At 34.5% G+C, this 18,829-nt stretch overlaps 1 protein-coding gene across 7 annotated transcripts in view; it reads right to left on the bottom strand.

Annotated features, from left to right (window-relative positions):
- The window catches only part of FER (FER tyrosine kinase), a 465,318-nt gene that overhangs the window by 249,024 nt on the left and 197,465 nt on the right, over positions 1-18,829 (bottom strand). For 4 of the 7 annotated variants that reach the window (XM_082724902.1, XM_082724904.1, XM_082724903.1 and 1 more), the window contains one exon: positions 5,536-5,739. The exons of 2 other annotated variants lie outside the window; for them this stretch is intronic. In XM_082724902.1, the coding sequence (XP_082581028.1) occupies positions 5,536-5,739 (204 nt within the window). The remainder of the gene's footprint in view (positions 1-5,535; positions 5,740-18,829) is intronic. One more of the 7 variants, XR_014310162.1, reaches the window with a different exon arrangement.

The following is an 18,829-nucleotide window of genomic DNA, read 5'->3' as shown; positions in this document are numbered from 1 at the left end:
CTGGTAATGATCCCAGGGTCCTGGGATTGAGCCCGGCATCGGGCTCTCTGCTTTGCTGGGAGCCTGCTTTCCCCTCTCTCTCTCTGCCTGCCTCTCTGCTACTTGTGATCTTGTCAAATAAAAAAATAAAATCTTAAAAAAAAAAGAATTAATCATGCATATGGATGAAAAGCATAAAAAACAGAATCTGATTTTGTTGCTATACATACTTGCAGAGTACTGTTATACTAAGAAGTCAGACGGGACAGAATACACACATAAAAATGAGGAGGGGATTCAATGAATGTATAATCTGAAATAATATGCCTGAATAGATCCCCCGAAAAAGAACTGAAAACAAGCAGACTTAAGGAAAAGCAAGCAAGCAAGATGATTTCTGAAAGAGGCAGCTGAGATGAATAAGCTAAGTAAAAAACAAAAGGCTAAATAAAACATTCCTTTTTTGGTAAAATACCTAAAAATGAAAATACAAAACATAATTAGGTAGCTTTCTCAAATAAAAACGACACATGGAATATTTATAAGTAACTCATTAAACCGGTACACAGGATGGATTGCTGGAGAGTTTGGGAAAATAGCATTAATAAGGTTTCTGTATGTCTTTTCCTAGTTACTTTTATTCATTCTTCAGATGTTGTCTCAAATTTAACTTTCTTAAGTATCCCAGTTAAAAGCTTTTATAGCAATGTGTATCTACAGCCTTATAATTATTACTTTACAGTTTATAATTATATATAACATGTGTGATTTATAAGGGACTGTGAGCCTCTCTCCTAGACTATAAGCTCCACAATTATATCCCTGGGCCTGAAAAGTACTCACTCAATCAGTATTTCCTAGAAGTTAATATTAATGAGGTTTTGGAAAAACTTTGTTTAATTGTTAAGAAGAAAGTCTCCTAAGTCTTTAATCATGTGTCAGGGACACAGAAAATGATATCTTATGACACTTCATTTTGACTTCAAATTACTTATTGCCTTCTCTTGGATCCTTGAAGGATAGGAGTAGAGTGATTAAAATAACTCTAAATATACAACAGTAAGGCACAAACTTACAAACAACTGTCACTCAAACAAATTTAGGGTTTACTCGCTTTCACTTAAGTGAGAAGTCTTCTTAAAGGCTCATGGCATGAATTTAAAAATACATGTAGTTCAAAGAGCCTAGAGATTGTGACAACAACAGAACAAAGTAAACCGGTCTGGTACGTGCAGAGACTAAATCTACCAGCTCGAAGTGGAACTTAGCACATAACAGACATCCAATAAATACCTGGTGAATGAATCAGGGATTTAATACATTAAGCTACCCATTTTTATACAATAATTACAACATCCACTTTGGAATTACTTTTGTTTTATTGACTCATATCCCTGGGCCTTACACATTACTCACTCAATTAGTATTTCCTTTATAAATGGTTAATGAAATAAAAGATGATGATATGCCCTTATACAGAGGATTTCTGTTATATTTCAAAATATTTATATTATATTGTTATTTTTAATTCATCACATTATTTCAAATTTTTTGGTTCCATCATCCCCAATTCTGCAACTTTAATATTTCCCTGTTAATGAATTCCATCAATGTCTTACCTACTAGGTTTTAAGTTCACTGAGAAGGAGGCCATACATTTTTCAGTTTTATCTCCTTACACTGAATAACATGGTTCTTTGCAAAAAATGGTTTTTTAGCAAATGCCTGTTATATAAATAAATTTGAGAAATATAATGGGTACTTTCCCATTAATAAGATCTTTCTGGAGCACTTTTGTTTTACTAAATGTATTTTTGTTTTATCATACACAAAAATAAGGATTTGCATCTATATGGAACAATGCTATTTGAATCTCTATCAAAATCTATCAACATTTATGACACAAAATAAACAATTTTAGGAACAAATCCTAAATATGTTTAGGTACAAACTGTTATATCAAATACCCTAACCAGGCTGTTAACTATGGAACAGGTCGGTGACTAATGCTAGAATTACACTGAGACTCAGATGCTCCTAGATATGCTTAACATTATCTGGCTTTATGAAATTAATATATTTAGTGTCCGATTAAAAAGTACAACCCTTTTTGCTTGAAGAGCTAAAACGAAAGATAGATATTCTTTGCTAGAATAGTAAAATGTAAAAATTGCAAATATCTGTGTCCATCTTGATCATTCATAATGTTCACATAATGTTCACAGCATGCAGAGTTTCACCACATGTTAAAAAGTAACTGTGAAACACATTAAAAAAATCAAGCTTCAAAATAATTGCCATCTTACACTGCAGGTGACAGAGACAATGTTGCTAAAAATCCCATTATCTGTGATGGATGAATACCTCAAACTTTAAAATATAAATTCTAAAACAACACTTTCATTATTATTGAAATTTTACAAATAAATCACATGAAAACCAAAAAGACATTTTTATTTTATTTTTTTAAATTTTTTTAAGATTTTACTTATTTATTTGACAGATAGAGATCACAAGTAGGCAGAGAGGGAGGCAGAGAGAGAGGGGAAGCAGGCTCCTTGCCGAACAGAGAGCCTGACGTGGGACTCGATCCCAGGACTCTAGGATCATGTCTTGAGCCAAAGGCAGAGGCTTTAACCCACTGAGCCACCCAGGCGCCCCCCAAAAAGACATGTTTAAAGTAACTTTTCCAGTTACACAAATATTTTTTAGAAAATACATTTGTATTTTTTCTCAAATAAAGTCATTAAACAGTGGTAAGAATGCCTAATCTCTGCATAGCACCTTATATACCTTACAAAATACATATTTAGTGATTTGATTCCCGTAATCATGATATAGGCTATTAACCCCATTACTTTCCAAACTATGGACCTTCTAGAGAGCAGAACTGGGTTGGAATCCCAAGTCTTATGATAACAAGTTCAATGCTTTTTTCACGTTATTTGGTATTCTTCTCATTTTCTAAAATCTCACCTTTGTCTTCCTCTCTTAGGACAGCCATCCCATATTTATGTACAGTCTTTATAATCTACTATTAGATTATAAACTCCTTGATGGACTATAATAGGCAATTATTAAATATCTGATAATGAATTTCCCGATTTATTGGGCTCTTCTAGGCAACACATATATGAGGAAGGAAATGGGATAATTTTAATTCATGGAAGATTTACCCACACAAAATGAAAGAGAATTAAAAACTCCCGAAAAAGTCTAGATCATCTCAAAACTCCTATTTTCAACTGACTGAACAGTACAACATTATATAATAAGAATGAGCTAAATAAAATTAGGCAGTGGAAAATCTGATGCTTTCACAGATATATAAGAACTCTCATCTTTAATAGAGATCTCTGCAAAATTTCAATGACAGAAAGAAGCTAAATAAAATCTTCAAATGTGAATGGGCAACAATTTATTTTCAGAATATATCATACTATTCATTTTAGTCACTTACAAAATGAAAATATTAGAGACAAGTGTTAATTTGCAAGTAGACCCCTTCCTTTTGGTTTCTAAGATTAGTAATTTAAATTCCTACAGTTATATTTTATTTATTTATTTATTTATTTATTTATTTATTTATTTATTTATTTTTACCTTACAGTTACATTTTAAACTATAAGTGGTAACAAGGGAAATATTTCAGTCTTGTTTAATGTATGAAATAGTAACTTTTAGAGCTTAGAAAACAGATGGAGACATTCACATAGATTTCAGTTTATACTTTACCTATAACTTTTCCTTCTACAATTCACAAACTGTTTTATAAATATTGCCAGCATGGTCACAGGTTGGAATAGGCAAGCTTATCTACATCCATAACTTAAAGGCACATACAAATTATAAAAGAGTTTGCCAAGGAAATGAGGAAGGACACATTACTAGAAACAGTAGGTGGGATGTACGGATGTAGGAAAATATGATTTTGAAGTTGAGGTCTGAATGCTACACAAAATTAACAATGCAATGAAAATTATAAACCTTGATGGATTTATTCCTTTTAACCCGGTAGAATGGCATCTATTTTCATTTAAATATAATTTCTAGATGTGAATATATGAAATGCCACTGTATACTGAAATGGTCACTTTCATGGTATGTGAATTTCACCTCAGAATTACAGATACATACTTTGATATAGATATACACACACAGAGAGAAAGATATGTAGATACATATCTACCTAAAAACCTTTGACCTTTATCTAGCAATCATGGTTCACTCTTTTTGTAAGATAATTAGTAGCATTCAATTTCCTGGACATAAACTGAAATCTTAAGATAGCCAGCTTGAAAATGCATGCTATTTGAAATGTTGGAGTGAAAAATGACAGAGGGCTTCATATGCCAAAAATATCAAGAATTTCTCAGTAGGTAAAGTTAAACAAAACTTCGCAATTACTTTTCATCTGTCCAATGCTTAATCAAAAGTAAGACAAACCTAAGAAGTAGTTTAGCAGTACTTAATAAACTTTAATAAATAATCAGAAGCAGCAGTATGAACAAATCACTTAAAAATTTTTTCATCAATTTCTATTTATTGTTCATTAATGCCAGTAAGGAACAGCTTACTCATAAAGGTGAAAAAGGAGCCTTAAACCTAAATTAATAATAAAGCTGATTCAACTATCCTTGTCCCCTTTATTAGGGAATTTCATTATCCCTATTTAATTACAAATATTTTAAAAATCTCTCATGGTATATATATTTTTTAAAGATTTTATTTTATTTGAGAGAGAGTGAGCAGGAGAGAGCACAAACTGGGGTAGGGGTGAAGGAAGAGGGAGGAGCAGGCTCTCCACTGAGCAGGGAGCCAAATGCAGGACTCTGTCCCAGAACCCTGGGATCATGACCTGAGCTGAAGGCAAATGCTTAACTGACTGAGCCTCACAGGCACCCCTGTCATGGTACATTTTTGAGAGCAATTTCAAGGCCTAATTTCAGGAGCATAAAATTTATTATTAAATTTATTCATGAAAAAAGGGAAAAATTATAATATTTTTAATTTTTAATTTAAAATAACTTTAATGTTCATGTTCAACTTAAAATATTTTAAATGTTTAGCTTAAAATACTTTAAATGTCTGTAGCACCTAGGTGGCTGTCGGTTAAGCTTCTGACTCTTGATTTTGGCTCAGTCATGATCTCCTGGTTGTGAGATCGAGCCCTGTATTGGACTCTGCGCTTCTCTTGGGGTCGGCTTGTGACTCTCTCTCTCCCTCTCCCTCTGCCTCTCCCTGCACTTGTGCTCTCTAAATAAATAAATAAAATCTTTAAAAATGTGTATTTTTTAAATGTTTGTGCATTTGAGTTTAATTTAAATTTATAACAACTATGTATAATTTATAATAACTTAAAATAAATATGTCCTTAATAAGATTAACCTTTTAGTGAATTTTTGCACACTGTATTGAAGGAATTCAGAAAAAAGTAAAATTAAGTACTAAGCTAAAATGTTACGGGCACTTATCATGAACTATTCATCATTTTATTATAATTATAGCATAATGAACTGCATAAGAATATACATATAAACTAAATTGAAAACGTACATCAACAAATTGTATGATAAAGTGTCGCCTTTGTCCATCAGAATATACAGAAAGGACATATTCACCAGGTTTCCCATGACTCTCTCGCACCAAGAAGTCTCCTTGTTGTTTTAATAGATCTTGCGCTTCTATTCTGGGAATTGCTCCATGGTACCAGTCCTGTTCTGCCAGGGGCTTCTCACTTATAGGGATCGTATCAGAGAACTTGTATAAACATTGAGAAAAAATAAATAAATAATGAATTAGAGAAAATAGGAATTCTTCCTGGTAAAATTCATAGCAATTGTAAATACTTCTTACATACATTCCTCTTTTTAATCAACCAATTAAAAGCTTCATGATGAGTCTGAATTTTTCATAATTTTTAAAGAAAATATCTCTTGGAACACCAGTGTTGAAGTTCAGCTCAAAAACATATCCTTCAATACTTTGTTTATTCTGTCTAAGATGTTCTATCTATAGATATTCTATCTATAGATCTATAAATGCATACAATATTAGCCTTTAGTGTTAGAATTTATAGCCTTATTCACCATAATATAAAAGAAATCCATATATTTAAAGTTTACCAGAGAATTACAATAAAAGGGTGAAATATCAGAGAAATTTGTCACAAAACAATTTCATTTTTATTTAAATTAAGTTAGGTATTTTTATGGAATAAACTTTCAACAAGACAGGCTGTAAACTGCCCATGTCCTATGTTCCAGAAGCAATATCTAAAGCTTTATTTGAAGCTGCCTTGCTGCCATGGCTTCCCATTCTTACCCTCATTCCCCTGACTGGATTAGCCGTTACCACTGCCACATGGCTGGTCCTGATCCTGTATAGCAATGGCCAATAAAATCTTAGGAGAAATAGCATCACCTGAAATCACCACCACAATTTTTTTTTTATATAAATTGTTTATTTATTTGACAGACGGAGATCACAAGTAGGCAGAGAAGCAGGCAGAGAGAGAGGAAGAAGCAGGCTCCCCGCTGAGCAGAGAGCCCGATGTGGGGCTCCATCCCAGGACCCTGGGATCCTGACCTGAGCCGAAGACAGAGGCTTTAACCCACTGAGCCACCCAGGTGCCCTCACCACCACAAAATTATAAACACGTGGCAAAAACGAGAGAGGACGATAAGCCACGACCATGGCAGGAAAAGTAGATTATCTTATTTTATGAGACCACATGCTAAAATCAAAAACCAGATAACTAAGGAGCGAGTATATGTCCTTGAAATGTTTCTAACTGATAATAAATGGAAACACATTTTCTAGTTACAAGTAAAAAGTTTGTTTTTAACATTCAAAGAACTAAATTGCCCCAGATGGTTAATAGTACTGTGTGGGTAAGGAACAGTAATATGCATTAACTCTTAAGATACTTAGAATACAATATGCACAATGTCTCATGGGAAAGTAATTTACAAATTGGAGAAATTAGAATTAATAATAAATGAAAGGCAAATATTCACATATATAGTTTCTCAGGCTGATGTTATGAACTCTATGTAGAGACAAAGTATGACATCTTCACAGTAAATGAAAACTAGTTGTGAAAATAGCCTTTATTGTTTTGTACCACTGAAGTGGTCTAAACCTTTTAGGTCAAAGTTCCATTTTACATTACCCAAAACCAAACCTACTGATTTAAAAAAACAACCTAGAAAAATCCCAAATGGAATCAAAGAAGAGCTCACACTTTTGTTTCTACTTCTTCCACTTATTATACACTTAATTTCTTCAATATATACATGGTGTGACTTACAAAAAAGCTTTTAGTAAGCTAAATAAGGCTTTTCCTTTAGTACTAATTATGATAAATACAATATTTATAAAAAAATTTTAATCAGTGTTTTCAAAAATGGATTTAAAGGACAAATTATACAGGGAACCAGCCACAAGTATGAGGTAAAAACAAATGCATAATCCACACAAAATTAAATTTTTGTGTATACTAATAGTTTATAATTCTTAAAATATGTAGTCAAAATTATTAAATGAATCTTTTCCAAAATTTTATCACAATGTATCTCACTATAACCAACACCAAATTTTTTACTAACAAAAATATTTCCATATTTATAACAAAAATATTTCCAAGTGTTGCCAATGGTGAAAGTGTTTTGATTTTTTTTCTAAGAAAAAAATCAATAAATTAAGAAATTCAATGTCACCTCCGTGCAAAGAATTTGTTTTCATCATTATCTTTCAAGAATGTCTACATATTAGAAAGGTATCACAAACAAGGATGTCAATGTGCTTGATTTCTTGTCCTATTCAACCTATCCTCCCAAATGTTGATTTATTTAGAACAGTAAAATGCAGAGCCTGGAGAAGTCATTAAGTAAGAAGGGCATCTGAAGTACAAAAGCTCAGCTAACACTGAGAAATTCATTTAAGGATTTGAATGTGAAGAATCTATTTGGGGGTGGTAAATCATCTTGAAAGAACATCTACATTTGTTTATTTGCTTTAAAAAATAAGTGAATGGGAAGGAAATTATGCTACTATATCACAGGGATTACATACCAGTCCTTCGGATTTATTAGTTTCTTTGAAATAGAGATCTAATACCAATACAAAGTGTAAGCTGGGGGTACCTGGGTGGCTCAGTCCGTTAAGCTTCTGATTCTCGATTTAGACTCAGGTCATGATCTCAGGGTTGTGAGATGGAGCTGTGTTGGGCTCTGCACTCAGTTCAAGTCAGCTTGTCTCTCTCCCTCTGTTCCTCACTCCCTCCACCACCCCATACCCCCTGCGCCGAGCCCCTCCCCCAGCATGTGCGCACACTCTTTCTGTCAAATAAATAATGATCTTTAAGAAAAAATATGTAAGCTGAACAGTTTGCGAGTGTATGCATGCGTACATGCATCTGTATACACATAAGCAGGGAAATGTCCTATATATGCCCAGTCTGGGTCTATCAGGTTTTATAGGAACTTCTCTGCAAGCAACGAAAGGAACATTTTTATTAACATGATTTCAATTAAATTCCAACACAATTCTGCGAGCTTGTTGTAATGGTATGTAGAATGCATCAGCAACAAAATCCAATATCCCAAAGGTGTCATAATTACATCAAAAAGGAAATGAAGCTTTTTACTTCAAATATTGTATCTTTCTCTTTTTTTCTTTTTTTAAAATTGTGTTATGTTAGTCACCATACAGTAAGTATTAGTTTTTGAGGTAGTGTTCTATGAACTATTATATCTTTCTAATCCTGAGTAGGGTAAGATGTTTCCTTGTCAGTAAGTCATCTAAGATTTTTGCCCAAGATATGGGGGGAGGGGTTCTTTTTTTGAAGTCACTAGTTAATCTAACATAGTTAATTAGTTATACTGAAACAGGAAAGTTTTCCTGATTGACTGGGCTAGGTGTTTAGTTATTTTTCCTGGGCCTTATTCTTAAAGAGCATTCCAGCAAAGACATATTGGGATTGGGGCACCTCGGTGGCTCAGTCAATAAGCATCTGCCCTCGACTCAGGTCATGATTGCACGGTCCTAGGATCGACACCCGCAATGAGCTCCCTGCTCAGCGAGAAGCCTGCTTCTTCTGCCCTCTGCTTCTCCCTCCATGTTTGTGTTCCCTCTCTCACTGCATCTCTGTCAAATAAATAAATAAAATCTTTAAACAAAACAAAACATGTTGGGCTTAGTGAAATAAAAAGACTTGTTTAAGTGAAGAGGCGAGGAGTCAGTACTAAGAAAATGAAAATATTTTGGCAAGGGTGGAATAAGGGCCTAGTTTTTTTCTTGTCCTATTCAGCCTAATTTCCAAGTATGTCATGCAAATATGTATGCCTTTACTTATTTTTTTATATATATTATTTATTTATTTATTTGACTGAGAGAGAGAGAGAGCACACACTCAAGTAGGGGGAAAGGGAAAGAGAGAATCTCAAGCAGATTCTCTGATGAGAAGGGAACCCAAAGTGGGGTTCCCTCTAACAACCCTGAGATCGTGACCAGAGCCAAAACCAAGAATCGAAGCCAAGGTGGCCCAATTTGTATGCCTTTATCTCAAATATTTCAGTGCAAGAAGAGCCTTTTTGTTGAGAGGCAAAAAAAAAAAAAAAAAAGTTAAAAAAAAAAAAAAAAAAGCAGGGGCAACTAGCTGTCTCGATCAGTATAGCCTGAGACTCTTGATCTCAGAGTTGTAGATTCGAGTCCCACACCAGGTATAGAGATTACTTTAAAAAAATAAAATCTTGGGGCACCTAGGCAGCTCAGTAGGTCATGCATCCAACTCTTGATTTTGATTCAGATCATGATCTCAGGGTCAGGGATTGAGACCCCCATATTGGGCTATGTGCTTGGCATGAAGTCTGCTTGAAATTCTCTTTCCCTCCCCCCGCCCCTACTAATGCACACACTCTCCCTAAAATAAGTAAATAAATAAATAAATAAAATCTTTTAAAAAAAATAATAAAATAAACTCTTCAAAAAATAGATCAAGCTCTGGATTCTATTAAAATCAGGCATCCAAATAAGAAGCAATTACACAAAAAAGAAGAAAATAAAACAGCATGAAAAACATGTAAGTAAACCACTCAAGGAACTAGGACAAGCTAAATAAAACTTCACCACAAACAAAATTTTTTATGAATTTTTAATAACCATAAAATGATATTTAATTCTCTTTTCTATTCTTATATAAATTTAGTAATTAATTTAATAATCTAAGTAAAGAACTATTTCAATCTGGTTTAATATTATACTGGGGGGTGAGGAGTCAAGATGGCAGAGAAGTAGCAGCCTAAGACTACTTCAGCTAGCAGGAGATCAGCTAGATAGCTTATCTAAAGATTGCAAACACCTACAAATCCATCAGCAGATCAAAGAGAAGAAGAACAGCAATTCTAGAAACAGAAAAACAACCACTTTCTGAAAGGTAGGCCTGGCGGAGAAGTGAATTCAAAGTGACGGGAGGATAGACCCTGGGGGGGAGGGGCCAGCTCCCAGTAAGCGGCGGAGCAACGGAGCACAAAATCAGGACTTTTAAAAGTCTGTTCCGCTGAGGGACATCACTCCAGAGGCTAAACCGGGGTGAAGCCCACGGGGGGTCAGTGTGGCCTCAGGTCCTGCAGGGTCACAGAAGGATGGGGGTGTCTGAGTGTCACAGAGCTTATAGGTATTAGAACGGGGAAGCTGGCTACAGAGACAGAGCCGACAGTAAGCTCACAACTCAGGGTTACCTCGAACTGGTCGCAGGCTCGGTGAGCTCAGAGCACGGCCAGAGGTCAGGTAGACGGGAGTGACTGGGCGCTGTTCTCTGAGGGCGCACTGAGGAATGGGGCCCCAGGCTCTCGGCTCCTCCGGGCTGGAGACCAGGAGGCCGCCATTTGATTTCCCATCCTCCGGAACTCTATGGAAAGCGCTCAGGGAACAAAAGCTCCTGAAAGCAAACCCGAGCGGATTACTCAGCCAGGCCCCTGGTAAGGGCGGTGCAATTCCACCTGGGGCAAAGACACTGAGAATCACTACACCAGGCCCCTCCCCCAGAAGATCAACAAGAAATCCAGCCAAGACCAAGTTCACCTACCAAGGAGTGCAGTTTCAATACCAAGAAGAGCAGCAGAATTCCAGAGGAGGAGAAAGCAAAGCACAGAACTCATGGCTTTCTCCCTATGATTCTTTAGTCTTGCAGTTAATTTAATTTTTTTCCTTTTTCATTGTTTTTCTCTTCCTCTGCTAAAACTTTTTTAACTTTTACCCTTTTCTTTTTTAACATTTTTAACTAGTTTATCTAATACATATATGTATTTTTTCTTTTTTATATATTTCTTTCTTTGTTTTTTTTTAAATTATTTTCTTTCTTGCTTGCTTTCTCTCTTTCTGAACCTCTTTTTAACCCTTTCTCCCCCCTCACGATTTGGGATCTCTTCTGATTTGGATAAAGCATATTTTCCTGGAGTTGGTGCCACCCTTTTAGTATTTTACTTTCTCCTTCCTATACTCTTATCTGGGCAAAATGACAAGGCGGAAAAATTCACCACAAAAAAAAAAAAAAAAAAAAAGAACAAGAGGCAGTACCAAAGGCTAGGGACCTAATCAATACAGACATTGGTAATATGTCAGATCTAGAGTTCAGAATGACAATTCTCAAGGTTCTAGCCAGGCTCGAAAAAGGCATGGAAGATATTAGAGAAACCCTCTCAGGAGAAATAAAAGCCCTTTCTGGAGAAATAAAAGAACTAAAATCTAACCAAGTTGAAATCAAAAAAGCCACTAATGAGGTACAATAAAAAATGGGGGCTCTCACTGCTAGGATAAATGAGACAGAAGAAAGAATCAGTGATATAGAAGACCGAATGACAGAGAATAAAGAAGCTGAGCAAAAGAGGGACAAACAGCTACTGGACCACGAGGGGAGAATTCGAGAGATAAGTGACACCATAAGACAAAACAACATTAGAATAATTGGGATTCCAGAAGAAGAAGAAAGAGAGAGGGGAGCAGAAGGTATACTGGAGAGAATTATTGGGGAGAATTTCCCCAATATGGCAAAGGGAACAAGCATCAAAATTCAGGAGGTTCAGAGAACGCCCCCCAAATCAATAAGAATAGGCCCACACCCCGTCACCTAATATTAAAATTCACAAGTCTTAGTGACAAAGAGAAAATCCTGAAAGCAGCCCAGGAAAAGAAGTCTGTAACATACAATGGTAAAAATATTAGATTGGCAGCAGACTTATCCACAGAGACCTGGCAGGCCAGAAAGAGCTGGCATGATATATTTAGAGCACTAAACGAGAAAAACATGCAGCCAAGAATACTATATCCAGCTAGGCTATCAGTGAAAATAGAAGGAGAGATTAAAAACTTCCAGGACAAACAAAAACTGAAAGAATTTGCAAACACCAAACCAGCTCTACAGGAAATACTGAAAGGGGTCCTCTAAGCAAAGAGAGCCCACAAGCGGTAGATCAGAAAGGAACAGAGACCATATACAGTAACAGTCACCTTACAGGCAACACAATGGCACTAAATTCATATTTCTCAATAGTTACCCTGAATGTTAATAGGCTAAATGCCCCAACAAAACACACAGGATATCAGAATGGATAAAAAAACAAAACCCATCTATATGTTGCCTCCAAGAAACTCATTTTAAGGGGCACGTGTACCCGAATGTTTATAGCAGCAATGTCCACAATAGCCAAACTGTGGAAAGAACCTAGATGTCCATCAACAGATGAATGGATAAAGAAGAGGTGGGGGCTTACGGGGGTAGGAGAAGAATCAATGAAACAAGATGGGATTGGGAGGGAGACAAACCATAAGTGACTCAATCTCACAAAACAAACTGAGGGTTGCTGGGGGGAGGGGTGTTGGGAGAAGGGGAGTAGGGTTATGGACATTGGGGAGGGTGTGTGCTTTGGTGAGTGCTGTGAAGTGTGTAAGCCTGGCAATTCACAGACCTGTACCACTGGGGATAAAAATATATTATATGTTTATAAAAATTTAAAAATTAAAAATTAAAAAAAAAGAAATATTATACGGGGGGAGAACAAGTAATTTGGGGTTTTGAAAATTTCCAAAAAATTCCATAAAGACCTTTAATTTTAAGCTATGTATCACTGGAAAATTTTAGATTAGGACTCAAACGTCATACAGAAGTAAGAGAATGACTTACTTGCAAAAGCTTGGACTAGGTCTATTCAATAGGAATCTGGCTGGTAGTAGTAAAAGCTATTTTCAACGAAAGGAAAATGTAATCATAGGTAGAAAGCATATTTATACCATTTAGAGTGTGATAACTGAACAAATGTTTAACCCTAAAATGAGAACAAGGGGCACCTGGGAGGCTCAGTGGGTTAAGCCTCTGCCTTCTGCTCAGGTCATGATCTCATGGTCCTGGGATCGAGCCCCGCATTGGGCTCTCTGCTCAGCACGGAGTCTGCTTCCTCCTCTCTCTCTGCCTGCCTCTCTGCCTACTTGTGATCTCTCTCTGTCTGTCAAATAAATAAAAATCTTTAATAAAAATAAATAAAAATAGAATGAGAACATGAGTAATAATGTTCTGCTTGCTACATTTTTCCATATTTCTAAATAATTCTGTCTTGAATTTATGGAATTAGTTAACTCTAAAACAGTGAAAAATAAAAAATATTCTAGATATTTGATCTTCATGAACACTGCCTCAGGCTAGACAAACAAAATGTAAATTAATTAGAGCAATGTTCTGTCTTTATGAGGCACTAAGGCCTATCTTTAATTCTACAAATTCCAATGTTTTTAGCAATAAAGTAGTATTGATCATTTTTTCATGTACTGACATCTTTAACCAAAACAAAGATACTTTACCTACTGTTTATTTTCCACAACGAAACTAGCAACAAAACTCTTTTTCATAAATTTCTTGATTAAAGATCTATTGTACTTTTTGAAAACCTGAGTTTGTTCATTCTTCAGCCAATAATATAGATGTTGTCCAGCATAACTAGTCAGAATTACAGGCTAATCAGAAATTTGCATTCTCATATGATTCTTTCTAAAATTTTACCTAAAAAGATAGACAAGTAAGTCAAATTCAAATACTACCTTACTTCCACAACTTCCCATTTCCTTGGTCGCCATTTTGTGTACCTTTTGGATCTCTCATAAGAGACACCATCTCTAGCAAAGTAATTTTCTTAGAAGTCTTTTGCTTTTGGTTTAATGCCTCTGTTTCTTCCAATACCTTCTGATTTCCTCTGGCTTTGTTTTTTTTGTTTGTTTGTTTGTTTCTCCTTGTTACTTTAGTTCCCTTACTCTTCTCTTTATTCATAATCATCTTTTTTCACTTTATTATTTTTATCCATTTACTTTTTCCAGTTGTACTTATGACTCTTATTCATACTCTCTCATCTGATCACTGCTTGTTTTCTACGGTTTTATTTTTTTTTCAGTAGCTTATATTTCCTTAAGCTCATATTATATATAAAATGTGCCACAATATCAATAATAACACATTTCAATCAACTAAATATATTCAGTGCTAATTTCATGTTACAAATATCAACTAAAACTATTACCAACTCATTCTAAGAGTCATGTTTCAATAAATTTAAACATTTATCAGTAAGTTGAGATTTCTGGTGAAGAATACAGTATCAGTTGGACATGATCAGACTAAGTATTTGTTCAAACATGTAAAGGAACAGACGTGCTCTCTATATAGTAAAATGACAGGTTACAGAAAATAAATCCAATAAGCCTTTCTTAAAAATTGTATGTGATAATGCTAATGGTTCAAAGCTAGCAATTCTGAGAATAATATTTAGTCTTCTTAAACATGACTAACTAGGCAGGAGAATCCAATGTATGTATGATAGTGAGATGCTGCAATTTTTATTTTCCCTTATTTCTCATTTTTCTACATCTTCGTGTCTGAGGAGTGGGAATAGCTAGAAAAAGGGAGGTAAATTGAGGCTTTAGGAATAAACAAAGAAAACTAAGATTTAAAATATATAGTATTTAACCTGAAGTTAACAACATGTCTTGTTAAAGGAGGTACAAGGTTGCTCTGCTAGGCTTTAAGGAGAACACTAAAAACCACAAGCATTTTATTATGTTATGCATGAAAAGAAGTACACTTCCTTATGCCAATGGTGGAAGCCAAGCATTATAATACTAACATTACAATGATGTACAACTGAAACATAGCTGAATTACAATTTTCTAATTTTCTAAAATAAAGCAAGCCAGCAAAATCTTGCTTACTATATTTTTCTATATAATGGAAGCATATCTTTATCTCCCAATATTTTTATTTTCCAATTCTAGTACAAAGTAATTCTAAAATTAAAATAACATATATATCAATATGTATAAAAATGTGAATTTTCAAGAAGTAAGAGTTGATTAACTTTTTAGGTAGGCTCTACACCCAGCATGGAGTCCAATGTGGGGTTCAAACTCATGACCCTTAGATCAAGACCTGAGCTGAGATCAAGAGTTGGATGCTTAACTCACTCAGCTATCCAGGTGCTCCAAGAGTTGAATAATGTAATTTTTCTGAGGTCTTAAGAACAACCATTTAGACCAAAATGTGCTTTATTCTGTTTTTAAAGAATACTTTTCAAAGAGTACTACTATTCAAAAGGTGTGATCATAGCACTGATACAAGTAGTACTCACAAGGGGCTGTAAGATGGAACAAATTGTTTGCTCAACCACTTACTACAGAAATTGTGCAGTAAAAGATGGCTCTAAGAAAGGGAAGTATTCTTGATGTGACTAGAACAGAGCTCATTAAATAGAATGTGACTTGAAAGACTTCCAATGGAAATGGATATGCACAATTACCAGTAGGTTTCCAGATTATGCAATTAATCCTAACTTCTCTGGCTCTGACTTCAGAAGCAGTCTCTGAGAAATAGTTCTCAAGGCAAGATTACAACCTCCTGCAGCACAGGAAGATGCTGGATGTGGATTAGTTCTTAGAGCCCAGAGTTACTAATGAAAAGGTTATTTAAGGCTTTTAGTACTTTGATAAAAGAACACATTCTTGGAGCTGTTAAAACGTGCTTAAAAACTACTCAGACCATACAAAAAGTATTAAACATCAACCATCAAATGCTATATTGATTAAAGACAAATTATGTATCATCTAATTATGTCACATTCTTCCTTCCATCAAGACTGTTGATTGAAGGATTCCATGGGACTGTCTTCATATAAGCACTACATTTTAGCCACACTATTAAAAATGTTGAAATAAATAGCTACGACAAGTCCAATGGCAATACTATTAATTCTAGTTTCATTTCCTTATGTATAATGCAATTAATTTCCTTATTTTATTTAAAAATACGCTTTAAGATGGGATTGGGAGGGAGACAAACCATAAGTGACTCTTAATCTCACAAAACAAACTGAGGGTTGCTGGGGGGAGGGGGTTTGGGAGAAGGGGGTGGGATTATGGACATTGGGGAGGGTATGTGCTTTGGTGAGTGCTGTGAAGTGTGTAAACCTGGTGATTCACAGACCTGTACCCCTGGGGATAAAAATATATGATTATAAAAAATAAAAAATTAAAATAAAAAAAAATACGCTTTAAAATTCCAATTTTTACATGTTCGTTTGAATAGTTGTTGCTTTTTTAAGATTTTAAATTGAATTAATTATGCATAATTAAATATGCTTCTACATACAAAATAATGGATCTGGACCTCTGCTGTGCACCATATACAAAAATTAACTAATAATGGATCAAAGACCTACATGTATTAAGCTAAAACTATAAGACATTTGGGAATTTATATGATCTTAGATCAGATGATTTTTGAAAAATATGACACCCCAAAACATGTACCATCAAAGAAAAACAGATAAATTGGACTTTGTCAAAAACTTTTGTCAAATGGTATTATTAAGAAAATGAAAAGACAGTACGTAAAATGAGAAAAAAAAGTGCAAAGCAAAAATCTGTTAAGGGGCTTGTATCCAAAAAATATAAAGAACTCTTATAACTCAAGAATTAAAAAGCAGCCCAATTAAAAAATGTTCAAAGAAAAGAAACAGTCATATCTGTGAAGGACATATACAAGTGGCTAATAAGCACATGAAAAGATGCTCAACATCAGTAGTTATTAGGAATATGCAAATAAAAGATATATCACTTCACATCCACTAGTAATACTATAATTAAAAAAAAACAGAAAGTAACAAGCACTGATGACATTTAAAGAAATTAGAACATTCATATACTGCTAGTGGCAATGTAAAATAGTGCAACTACTGGGGGAAAATGTTTGGCAATTCCTCAAAAATTTAAACACAGGATGCCCATATGACCCAGCAAGGTAACAAAGAGCACTGAAAATAAATGTTCATGTAAAAACTTGTACATTAATGTTCACTGCAGCATTATTCGTAAGAGCCAAAAAGTGGAAACAACTTAAATGGCCATCAGCTAATGAATGGGTAAACAATATGTGATAAATTCATAAATGGAACATTATTTAGTCATAAAAAGGAATGAAGTAAGTCACATGCTGCAACACAGATGAAACCTGAAAACATTACACTAATTGGAAAAAATTAGACACAAAAGGTCTCATATTATATGATTCTATTTATGTGAAATGTCCAGAATAAGCAAATCCTTATGGATCGAGTGGATTAGTGATTTTCAGAAAATGGGAAAAGGAGGGAATTGAGACCAACTGCTGCTAGGATGAAGTATCTTACTAGGGGGATTGAGATGTTCCGAAAGCAGCAGTAGAGATGGTTGCACAACATAGTGAGTACACCAGAAACCACTAAGTGTACAATTTAAAATGATAGCGTTTCATGTTATGTGAGGTATATCACCATAAATACTTTAAGTATGCTTAACTATGCCATTTTGATAAGGTTTTTCTTAAAGTTTTTTACACAAAAAAACTGTTTAGAGCAATAAAAAATTATTTCTATTTTTCTATTTACCAAATTAGAATACTCTAAAAAATTCTATACTGTGTCAGAAAAAAATATTTAATTATGATTAAGCTGTCTCTAAATTGCTATACTTCTTAAATTATCATACTTAACACCTGAAACCTCCATATTCCTATTAAGACCCAAGACCTCAATTACCTGTGTGTTTAGGAGAGAGACCCTTCTCCAAATAAGTAGGATACCTAATGATTTAGAGAAAAACCTGTGTGTATTTATTCAGCGTGAACAACAGTGTCCTAAACTGCAGACTGCCTCAGTGTTTTTGGTTCATGAGATTTCTGAATAAATAAAGAAATACCAAAGAACACTTAACTGATAGAAGTAATGATTTCCTTCAGCTAGAAGATCCTAATAGACCAAATGGGCCCTGAGGAAGTAAACAGTCTCTAGAATTCTCAATTACAGAGTGAATAATTTCTTAGAAGAAATGGGCATTTCACAGCTTTCAGGATGTTGATAATTTATGAAAAAATAGATCACAATATATATTTGAATGAGGTACATGCTTTGTGGGAAAGTCACTTCAATTCACTCCAGTAAAATAGTTTGTTGATACCAAAGTTTTACATATATCAGTCACTGTCAATTTGGTAATTTTATTTAAGAATAAAGTAAAGACCATTTTTAAATGGAGAAGATCACATGGAAAATAACTTCAAATCTTAAAAAGTTAAGATTTGTACCATTAATTCATTAAGATTGTTCAAATTATAATGTTAGGATAGGCAACCACGTGTAACTTCATCACATTGAACTTCTTTTGTTTCTATATGTAAATGAATGTGTTTTTATATACATAAAAGAAAATAACCTCGCTCACCCTCTATCAACCTGATCTATTAAAACAGGCTCCGTTAGAGCCAAAAGCTGAAGTTCTC

Source organism: Mustela nivalis (assembly GCF_964662115.1).
Source record: "Mustela nivalis genome assembly, chromosome: 3".
In the NCBI taxonomy this organism is placed as follows: domain Eukaryota; kingdom Metazoa; phylum Chordata; class Mammalia; order Carnivora; family Mustelidae; genus Mustela; species Mustela nivalis.
This window is presented reverse-complemented; position numbering and strand designations above follow the sequence as displayed.